The 12,143-nt window shown below is 37.8% G+C and overlaps 1 protein-coding gene across 1 annotated transcript; it reads left to right on the forward strand.

The window, feature by feature from the left end:
• Positions 1-10,218: 10,218 nt before the first annotated feature.
• Positions 10,219-10,674, forward strand: LOC127864171 (sericin-1-like). Its single transcript, XM_052403840.1, has one exon. It carries the CDS (start codon positions 10,219-10,221, stop codon positions 10,672-10,674), a length of 456 nt encoding a protein of 151 aa, XP_052259800.1.
• Positions 10,675-12,143: the final 1,469 nt, after the last annotated feature.

Genomic DNA, 12,143 nt, shown 5'->3' on the forward strand with positions numbered 1-12,143 from the left:
CCTTCCAATGATGGTGAACAAATGTACCAAGTAATTTTAAAATCTCACAATGAATTACATAGTTATGGCCCGGACAAGCTTATTTACGGCATTTTTGACATTTGAACTCAAAGTGTGACCTTGACCTTGGAGATATCGACGTAATTCTTTCGCATTACATACCGTCCAACGATGGTTAACAAATGTGCCAAATGATTTTAAAATCTCACAATGAACGACATAGTTATGGCTCGGACAAGCTTATTTATGGCCATTTTTGACATTTGAACTCAAAGTGTGACCTTGACCTTGGAGATATCGACGTAATTCTTTCGCATTACACACCGTCCAAAGATGGTGAACAAATGTGCCAAATGATTTTAAAGTCTCACAATAAATGACAAAGTTATTGCCCGGACAAGCTCATTTATGGGCAACTCCAAGTATGACATTGACCTTGAAGATATCGACGTACTCCTTTCACATGACACACCGTCCCATGATGGTGAACAAATGTACCAAGTCATTTTAAAATCTAACGATAAATGACATAGTTATGGTCCGGACAAAGTGACCCCGTGACCTAGTTTTTGACCCGGCATGACCCGTATTCAAAGTTGACATAGACTCTATCTAGATACAACTTTTGACCAAGTTTGGTGAAGATCGGATGAAATTTCCGGGACAGACAGACCGACCGACAAAGTGTCTCCTATATAGCCTCCATTACTTATGGTATTGGGGGTATAATCAGTTGTAGTGCATATATTCTCCGAGTTCATAACAAAGAGGTTTCCTCCCCTTTCAAAACCTGAAAACATACAATGCGCAGAAACCACTACCTCCTATATCGATTCCAGCAGATTTGCATCGGTTACCTTCCTTATTTGTAACAGTAAATATACTATGACTACGGAAAGCAAACATTGTCTATGCATGATTTTGTTCTACAGTGTGTAGATTATTTAATATTACAATAGTTATTATTGATGTGCTAAGTAATACTTCTTTAAACAAAATGACACAATGAAAATGAAGTATTGTTCGATATTTTGATGATTCTGGCTATTTTAACCAGATAAGTATGTAAAACATAACATTCAAACATACGAATGTTATTTTATAGACAATAATACCAGTCCTTGTTTGAGTTTTGTCAATGCTGTATTTTAATACGGAAGGCCATTACTTTAAAATATGTATCGAGTATCAAGCTCGTTGTATCCAACACAAATTTTACATTCCAAATTGAAATTATTATTAAAGGATCTGTCAGATATAAAATTTATACATTAAAACGTTTAACTCAATACTTAATCGTGATGATTTTGCGGTTAACCATTAGCGACAGTCAAATTTACGGGGGACACCCGTGATATCTCTTTATTGGTTAGCCTATACCAGCGGCAACATAATTCAAGATGGCCTACATGTACTAAACCGTCGCAATAAAACACGCTTTTTACATATATTGCAAGGTTTATGATATTCTCCCGGCTATATGTTTTTATCAGTTCTAGTTCACGTTTTATAACTCTGAACTCGCGACATTCGTTTCGATTTACTGAATTTGACCTTTATAGACTATCTAAGTGTTTTTATGCAATTTACATATCTAATAGACCGTTTTTTCTGTTTATTTGACTGCCTCGCAAATACCTTTCAAATAGCGAGTTTGAAAATAATTAAGTTCAAGAAAGCAACATTAAAAGGTTTTATTTTTTAAGTAAAAAACTCACGCACTCTGTATTACCGTATTAACATAACTTGCAATTCAAACGATAATTAATATACACAAAACTTGAATAAATTGTCAGAAGAAATGGTAGCTCAAGCGAGCCAGTTTCTATATTAAGTATACACGATTCTTTGGAACGAAAGCATTTAAATTGTTAATGAGATAAACTGAAGTTTATATTTTAGTAGGTAATAGGTATTTTATGTTTATACCATTAATCACTTAATTTGGTGACTGTTAATGATAAGAACATTCGTTTTAAGATACCGAGTATATATATGCAACATCACAAGAATAATATGCTTTAATATGGCTGTAGTTACGTTTTGCATTTTGGAGCCTGTTCTCCTGAAAAGCTTCAAGGAAAGATGGCATACCGCCAGACGTCACAACATGTGGTAACATTGGGCTCTTTGAACATCCGCAAAATTTCTTCTGTCAGTGCTGGGAGGAAGGATCGGTACCTCCGAACATGTGGGATGCAAACATTATCACCCTGTACAAGAACAAGAGCGGCAGAAACGCCTGCAACAACGACAGAGGGATATCCAATTGCTTGAAATAAAACAACAGAGAATGCCTTTTGATTTAGTCAGCTGAATACTTCATCACGCTAATGATTCGCCCCTTAACCATTGACATTATATGTAACACGGTGTATATTAAGTACAATATTTGATGATGTTCTGTACTGAGTTATGAACAGAACAGAACAAAAAGTTGATTCGTTTAACTTGAACAAGTCCAGTTTGCGTTAACAATACAAAACCGAAAATATATGTGCAATAAGCACATGCATAGCTATGCGAAAGTGACAAAAATACTATATAAAATGAGTTGAAGAAGGACCATCAGGACCATTATATTACTCTACGTTTGCATTCAATGTATCGGGTCTCATTTTAAAGGCATTTTTACAACATTTGGCGAGATTCGTTAGAACATTAATGTTAGTATTAAACATTATAGTTATGCATAGAAGTCATGCATATAACCATATTTCTTTACTGTGCATGACGGGATTCCGTAGTAAATTAGCAAAGTTTATCATCATCCAAGACGATATGGCAAAGAATATGTCTGGTTATAATATTGTAACATTAAAACGCTGAATTCATTAGGTTTTGTGTTGATATAACATTGTTTGTTTCGTAAGACTATATTAGCGACGATATAATTCACATGGACCTGCATGCGAATAAAGCAATAACACAAAATGTTTATATGTTTACATACCGGTATTTTTACAAATTAAATGATCGAATCACCATAACGATCAATATATAGTTTAATCCACAGGTGGTTAACATGTGGCTATGATATTAATTAGTCAAAACATAATTTTGAATGATAAATAATCAAATTATAACGAAAAATCTACTTTTCTTAAGAAAAAATCACTATCAAGGATATATATAGCAAGGTATTCAACTCAAAATGACCCGAAAACAGAGTGCATCGCTTTGAACAGCCATAACTTCATCAAGTGTGCAGTGATTTTCACGAACTCACTGTTATTCAACGCAGAAATAAATTTTCTTTCTAAAAATGTACATATCTTGCAAGATTTTTACAGATGCTGGGTAAAATTTAAAGAAATAACACGAAACACAACTCGCGTCACCTACTCGTTGTCGATCAGACCCGATTAATAAATGAAATCATCGGGATTAAAAGACACATATGTGGTTTAATCAATAAGTTTGTACGTTTTGCATTACTGAATTTTTGTCAGCCATTTGTGCGTACTGAATTTGTCCTCCAAAACTTCGAAAACTAATGAGCTGTTAATAAGTTTTATGTACTTTGTTTTATTTGTATGATAGGCCTTATTTTCTGTTTTCCTGCCTGCTTTGTGAATACCTTCAGCGAATGCTGAAAAATATATAAAGCCAAAAATAATATTACCGTATTAACGTAACGAACAACTTAAATGTTGATTAATTTACAAACTAGAATTAAATCTCAGAAAAAATGGTACCTTACCATCAACGAAATAATAGTTTATACAATTGCATATACTGGCTTTATAGTCAAAAGGCCATTTGTGTAAAATTTACATGCACTTTACAAGGATTTTTTCCGCTGTCACAATCTGATTATTATGTTCATACGACACTTCGACAAACTTAACTGTTTAGCAAAACAGAAACACGTTGTTTATATCTGTGTGTCGCCAGTGTGTCTGTATTTCAGCAAACTAGTGTCTATATTTGATAGATAAAATACGTAAAATACACCAACAATTATGCTTTGGAACGAAATCATCGGATTATTCAAAAGATAAACTGTATTAAATATTTACGTAGCTAGAAGGTATTTAAGGTGTATGCGATTAAGTACTTAGTTTGGCGACTTAAATCCGACATCTAAAAAAATATATTTAGTGTCAAGATACCAAAATTAATAATCGAACCATGAACATAATATTTTGATTTGTCTGCAGTTATTTTTTGCATCGCTATTTAGTCCATTTATCGTTTTGTTCATTTGGCAGGCCGTATCTTTTACAATTACGAAACCGAAGAGTACATTTAACAGACTATTGTTTAATCTTTGCAAATGCTGTAAATGTTGGAAACACTTTATCATAACAAGCAAACATTTAATATCGGAACGATATGGGGACGATATATATTTGCATATCGGCCCGATATCAGTATTTTCATCGGTCCTGCGGGCTACTGCTGTCCTTGCAATGCAATCATCCCAAGATTAAGCTTGGTAAATGGTCACCATAACGGACAGGTGTTGTTACAAATGAAGAATATGAGGTATATTTCCGTATATATTATTAACTAGTGGGGACCCAAGCTATTTAGGGGTAGGTATCCGTCTTCAAGGCGTAACGTTGTCAGAACATTATTGCAAGTCTCTGTGTTCGCAAGCTCCCTAGAGTTTTGGCAATTATCTTTTCTAAAATATATTTTTAATAATTTTAAAGATGCCGAGAGAAGAAATACTTTTGAGTTTGTAAGTTAATGAACTTCTTTCGTGACTGAGGCTGTATTATGTAAGGAACGGAATGACATCTCAGGGCTTCTATTTAATAAACTTACAAATCTGAAGAAAGATATGAACACCTTCAAATGAAAGCTGCATGTTCCAGTTTTTTTGTTTTAAATGAATTATATTCAATATCGGTGTGGCCCTATGCTGTGTGCGTGTGTTTGTGTGGTGTCTGTAGGGGGGGGGGGGGCGTAGTATCCGGCGGAAACAACACCTGTCCGCTATGGTGACCATTTACCAAGCTAACTTGCGACTGTAAAGGGATTCAACCCGGGTAGCGATGGTGGGCATTAAGTTTTACTCTTGGGATAATTGAGTTGGAATGACGGAAGTAGGCCGCAGGTCCGTTGTCGAACCGATGAAAATATGTATCGGGCCGATATGCAAATATATATCGTCCCCATATCGTTCCGATATAAAATGTATGCTTTGTGTGTTAAAGCGTTTCCAACATATACAGCATTTGCAAAGCTTAAACAATAGTCTGTTAAATGTACTTTTCGGTTTCGTAAGTATACAAGATGCAGTATGCCAAACTGTAACGTAACAGCCCCGTTATTGTTTATTCATATGCATTTCAAAAATTAAACAGATGTTAAAATGTTAAAAGTTTAAAATGTTTAAATGTTAAAGTCGAAACAAAGACGCCATGACGTGCCGTTGATTATAGCAGAAATTTAATCAACGAGGTTTTAATCAACCGAATTTGCTGTAAAAGTGGGATAAAATACGAGTCACGGCATTATGGCAATACGCGAATGACGTGAAATCGAACGACAGGTTACACCCTATTAAATTAAGAGAAATGCACTTTGTTTGTTACTGTGTGTTCGCCACGAACAATAAGCGATTACGTGACAAAACCAACAAAACGATAAATGGACTTGTAAGCGATGCCAGAAAACTTCAGCTACATTAAAACATTATGTTTCATATAGTACGCATTTTATGCAGTTTCTTGACACAAATACATGTTTAAGTCGTCAGATTTAAGTCGCCAGATTAAGTACTTAATCGCATACAATTTAAATACCTACTAGCTCCATAAATATAAATTACAGTTTATCTTTTGAACAATTCGATTGATTTCGATCCGAAGAATCATTTGGGTATATTTCACTTATTTCATGTGTCAAGTATAGACACTAGTTTGCTGAAAGACAGACACACTGGCGACACACCAATACCAACGATGTATCATCTGCTTTACTGAGCCAAAAAGTGTGTCAATGTGTCTTATAAACATAATAAGCTGATCATACCAGTCGAAAATATCTTTACAGAGTGCATGTAAATTTTACACAAATGCCCTTTTGACTTTTAAAACAGTATATGTAACTAAATAAACTATGATTTCGCTGATGTTCAGGTTCTATTTCTTCTGAGATTTTATTCTAGTGTGTTATTTAATCAACGTTTAAGTTGTTCGTTACGGTAATACACGCTTCGTTTTTTTTTCAGCATTCGCTTATGGTATTCAAGAGGCAGGCAAGAAAACAGAAAATAACGGCCTATCCTACAATTGAAACAAAGCTCATAAAAACACATTAACAGTTCATTTGTTTAAGGAGGAAAAAATCAGTACGTTCAAACGACTGTCACAAATTATGTTTTGCATAACATGAAACCATATTGCTTAAAACTCTATATTGATTGTTATAATGATACGATCATTTAAGTTAAAATACCGGTATGTAAAACTATTAGTTTTTGTTTTATTGCGTGGTTGTATCATATATAGGTCCATGTGAGTTCTAGTTTCGCTAATATAGCCTTACCAAACAATCTTACATCTACACAATACATTAATGGGTTTAGCGTTTTAATGTTACACTATGATAACCAGACAAATCATTTTACATAAGATCGTTTACAAATGTATAGTCATTTTTGGATATAACAAACATTTTACGCTTTACGTATTGGTCTCTGTTACATTGACATATAGTCTTGAATGATGATAAACATTCCCAATTTACTTTGGAATCCCGTCATGCATAGCAGAGGAATATAGTTCTATGCATAACTCAGTGCAGAACATATTCATATATTGTACTTAATATATACAGTGTTACATTTAATGTCAATGGTTTAGGGGCGAAGCATTAGCGTGATGAAGTATTCAGCTGACTTAATCAAAAGGCATTCTCTGTTGTTTTATTACAAGCAATTGGTTATCCCTCTTCCAAGCTATTGAATATCCCTCTTCCAAGCCATTGGTTATCCCTCTTCCAAGCCATTGGTTATCCGTCTTCCAAGCCATTGGTTATCCCTCTTCCAAGCCATTGGTAATCCCTCTTCTAAGCCATTGGTTATCCCTCTTCGAAGCCATTGGATATCCCTCTTCCAAGCCATTGGTTATCCCTCTTCGAAGCCATTGGATATCCCTCTCTCCCAAGCCATTGGATATTCCTCTGTAGTTGTTGCAGGCGTTTGTGCCGCTTTCGTTCTTGTACATGGTGATTATGTTTGCATCCCACATGTCATGAGGTACCGATCCTTCCTCCCAGCACTGACAGATGAGGCTTTACACATGTTCTAGGAGCCCAATGTTACCACATTTTGTGACGTCTGGCGGTATGCCATCTTTCCCTGAAGCTTTCCATGAAAACAGGCTCAAAATTCAAAACGTAACCACAGCCATATTAAAGCATATTATTCTTGTGATGGTACATATATATTACACGGTACCTTGAAACGAATGTACCACACTTAAATGCTTTTCAGTCATAAGATTATGTGCTTAATGGTATGAACATAAAATTAGTACTTAAATATAACCTTCACTTTATCTCATGAACAATTTCAATGCTTTCGTTCCAAAGAATCGTGTACTATAGAAACTAGCTCGCTTGAGCAACCATTTCTTCTGTTAATACGGCAATGCAAAGAACGTTAATTATCTTTTTAAATCCCAACTTATTTTGCTTTTTTTTTAATTTATTATTTTCAGACATTCGATATTTAAAATGTTATTTGTGAGGCTGTCAGCAAAACACAAAAAGGGGTCTATCGATCTATCTACAAAGTGAATAAAAACACTTAGAAAGTCTATAAAGGTCAAACTCAGTAAATCGAAACGAATGGTGCGAGTTCAGTGTTGCAAAACGTAAACTAGTACTGATAAAACTTTATATAGCCGGGAGTATATCATTAATCTTGTGAAAATATGTAAAATAAAAAACAACATGTTTTCGTTTTATTGCGACGGTTTGGTATATGTAGGTCATCGTTAATTATGTTACCGCTGATAAAGGCTCATCATGAAAGTGACATCACCGGTGGTCCCGGTGTCGCTAATGTAGGTTAATAATTTTTTTTTTTTTTAATCATCACCATAAATTTTTGAGGTTAACGTTTTAATGTTTAACTATTATAAACTGACAGTTCGAATGTATAAGTTGTGTTGGATACAACGAGCTTGATACTCGATTACTTTTTTGAAAAAGTGGTCTCTAGTATTAAAATACACCGTTGACAAAACTCAAAAAATCAAACAAGGACTGGCATGAGTGGTTATAAAACAAGATTTTTATGTTTGAATGTTAGGTTTTACATACTTAACTGTTTAAAATGGACCAAAGCATCAACATATCGAACAATACTTAATCAGTACAACGAAAAAAGCTATAAAGAAAACAATTTGGCTTCCTGTATTTGTTTTTGTTATTTAAAAGTCGGAGTATAAAGTTATATGTTTGGTTTGTCGAGTGAAAAACGGAAAAGATAAAAGACGGTATATACGCGTATACACGGACCATTCATTGAGTCGTATTTCCTGCCAACTTTCTTTCTATGCTGTCAGCGTTTTGATACCATAATGCGGATATTTTCTGTGGAAAAGTATTTCGCTGCTTAATTGATAGTATTTAGGCAGGTCTACAATACATTAAATGACAACAAGTTATACACATATTTTGGACCATACAGTCTAGAGTTGAAAAAAATATACAGAAAAAAAAACTCAATGTTATTATAAGAGTCACGTTCTGAAAAAACTGGGCATAATGCATGTGAGTAATGTGTCGTCCCAGATTAGCCTGTGCAGTCCGCACAGGCTAATCAGGGACGAAACTTTCCGCTTTTATGGTATTCAGTAGTATTTAGTTTCAATGAGTTCCCTCCTTACCGAAAATCAAGTTTAGGCGGAAAGTGTCGTCCCTAATTAGCCTGTGCGGACTGCACACTTTACGCACATGCATTAAGCCCAGTTTTCTCAGAACAAGACTATTTATTTTGCTATATGAGTGACATGCTAATTACGATGCTTCAATTCAACGTTACAAACGAACGGGAATTCAAAGTTGGTTACATGTACCTGTGTATCCGTCTCGTAATAAATACTAAGCATTCGAGTTAAATTCACATTCCTAAATTAAGTTGTTTTTTACCGACGTCGTGGGAAAATCCATCCTCGTGCAAGATAAAGTCATACATAGCATTCCGTTTTGACATGTTTAATAGTAATGTATTAACGAGATATGGTGTTATCATGATTCAATCAAAATGTTTCGCTTGCTTCAATTAAAGTGAGAAGCCTTTTAGCGTAAGATCAATAAGACATGATACTTTTGATTCAAAGTCCATCAAATTTTGTTTTTACATTCATCTAAGTTTTTTGGGACTTAAGCGTACTATGCTTGGGCGTTGAACCAATTAAATAATGCATTCATTTACACCCTGTAGCAAAAAGACAAACTGTCTTTAGACTATAAGTGATGAGTTTGTTTAAACAATATGAGTCTTGTTCTGGGAAAAGAGGACTAACAGCGGTACCATACAAAAAAAAAATCACCCAACCCCATCCCTCAACCCCAACCTACCCCAGACATGACCCAGATGCAACGTATGGTTGGATTGTGTCGAGATATGTTCTGGTATTCGCCAGCATCCTTTTATAATTTTTTTTTGAAACACAATATTATATTATTAGTAATACATTTTATCAATATAGACTAGGATTTCTTTTGTCAACAGAGTTTTCCTGTCATTATTATCATTGAATATTTGAACCAATCCTTCCACTAGTCCCCGAGGGGAGAGGGGATCACCGGGTAGCGTCGGTGTTGGTGGTCCCCAAGGGGAGAAAGGATCACCGGGTAGCGTCGGTGGTGGTGGTCTCCGATGGGAGAGGGGATCACCGGGTAGCGTCGATGGTTGAGGTCATCGATTGGAGAGGGGATAACCGGGTGGCGTCGGTGGTGGTGGTCACCGAGGGGAGAGGGGATCACCGGGTAGCGTCGGTGGTGTTGGTCCTCGATGGTAAAGTGGATCGTCGGGTAGCGTCCGTGGTGGTGGTCCCCAAGTAGAGAGGGGATCGCCGGGTAGCGTCGGTAGTGGTGGTCCCCGAGGGAATAAGGGATCACCAGGTAGCTTTGGTGGTGGTGGTCACCGAGGGGAAAGGGGATAAACCCGGGTAGCATCGGTGATGGTGGTCCCAGAGGGAAAAGTGTATGAACGGGTAGCGTCTTTGGTGGTGGTCACAGAGGGAGATGGGATCACCGGGAGGCATTGGTGGTGGTGGTCACCGAGATGAGAGGGGATCACCGGGTAGCGTCGGTGGTTGTGGTTCCCGAGGGGAGAGGGGATCACCGAGTAGCGACGGTTGTGGTGGTCACCGAGGGGATAGGGGATCACCAGGTGGCTTCGTTGGTGTTGGTCCCCGAGGGGATAGGGGATCATCGGGGAGCGTCGGTGGTTTTGGTTCCCGAGGGGAGAGGGAATCAACAGGTAGCGTCGGTGGTGGTGGTCACCGAGGGGAGAGGGGATCAACGGATAGCGTCTGTGGTGGTGGTCCCCGAGGGAAGAGAGGATCACCGGTTAGCGTCGGTGGTGGTGGTCACCGAGGGGAGAGGGGATCAATGGATAGCGCCGTTGGTAGTGGTCCCCAATGGGAGATCGGATCACCGGGTAGCGTCGGTGGTGGTGGTCTCCGAAGGGAGAGTTGATCAACGGGTAGCGTCGTTGGTGGTGGTCACCGAGGGGAGAGGCGATCATCCCGGGTAGCGTCGGTGGGGGCGGTCTCCGAAGGGATAGGGGATCACCTGGTATGTGGTGTTGGTAACCGATGAGAGAGTGGATCATCGGGTAGCGTCGGTGGTGGTAGTCCCCGAGGGGAGAGGGGATCACCGGGAAACTTCGGTAGTGGTTGCCCCCGAAAGGAGAGGGGATCACCGGGTAGCGTCGGTGGTGGTGGTCACCGAGGGTAGAGGGTATCACCGGGTAGCGTCGGTGGAGGTGGTCATCGTGGGGAGAGGGAGTCACCGGGTAGCGTCGGTGGTGGTGGTCACCGAGGGGAGAGGGAATCACCCCGGACAGCGTCGGTGGTGGTGGTCACCGAGGGTAGAGGGAATCACCAGGTAGCATTGGTTATGGTGATACCCGAGGGGAAAGGGGATCACCGGGTAGCGTCGGTGGTGGTGGTCACCGAGGGGAGAGGGGGTCACCAGCTACCTTCGGTGGTGGTGGTCGCCTCGGGGATATCCAGCGTTCAAGCTATGTTCTTTGTTCACTGTCATAGACTGTGCGTTTGTTATATTAATTTAACAAGATAGGTTCGTTAATCTTAGATTGGGATGAAAGTTCACCGTTTTCTGTAGATTGTCAAAAGTGTTACAAGATCGTAAGCTATAATTGAAATGCGAAAAATTGAAAATACACATAAAATACGAAAACGAATGGATTTTACATCATATTAAGTTGATTATTGCTTTTGTATGATAGTTTAATGCCCTTAAGCAATACATCTGCCAACTTCAAATGACCATATAGAAAATGTGTTTTTAATGTATGTTCTAATTATTGATAGCATCTACTAATGTTTTTTCGTTCGGCTGAGTGAAAATATGTTAGCATATATTAATGTTTGTTTTCGTTCGGCTGAGTGCAAATATGTTACACAGGTGTAAATATAGTTTTTCAAGGGGTTAATTTTACCTTATTGGGTTTAAACTTACAACTCGTACATAAGCGTAAAAATACAATATTATTCACGTAAAAATTAATATTTAAAAAAAAAAGAAAAAAGGTAAAAAAAAAATTGTCAAAGATTTGTTCGAATTTAAATGAGGGAAAAGAACAGGCCAGTTTTAGGTTTATTGAAGTTTAATCTAACGGTAAAATACGTAAATGACCGTGAGTTTCACTTGTTTAAGACGCACTCCCTATCGTTCAATACATAACGTTTACCTGCCTTATTTCCCGGTGAATATTTTAGTGCATTGTGGTCTGTTATGACGGTGAATTGCGGAGTTCCTTTTAGGTGCATGCCGAAGAGTTTGCAAGCTCAGAAGAATCGTCAGCTCCTCGAGCTCACTTTTGATGTGATAAGATTCCTTTTGAGTAAGTGCACGACCAACAGGCAACAGTGTGGTCATACATCATTAGTATCCCCGATAATGCATTAAAGATCAGCTCG

The sequence above is a fragment of the Dreissena polymorpha genome, chromosome 1 (genome assembly GCF_020536995.1).
Source record: "Dreissena polymorpha isolate Duluth1 chromosome 1, UMN_Dpol_1.0, whole genome shotgun sequence".
NCBI lineage: Eukaryota > Metazoa > Mollusca > Bivalvia > Myida > Dreissenidae > Dreissena > Dreissena polymorpha.

What these genes read in the sequence shown, in the direction of transcription:
- LOC127864171 (XM_052403840.1), top strand. Translation starts at nt 10,219, where the DNA reads ATGGGATCACCGGGAGGCATTGGTGGTGGTGGTCACCGAGATGAGAGG.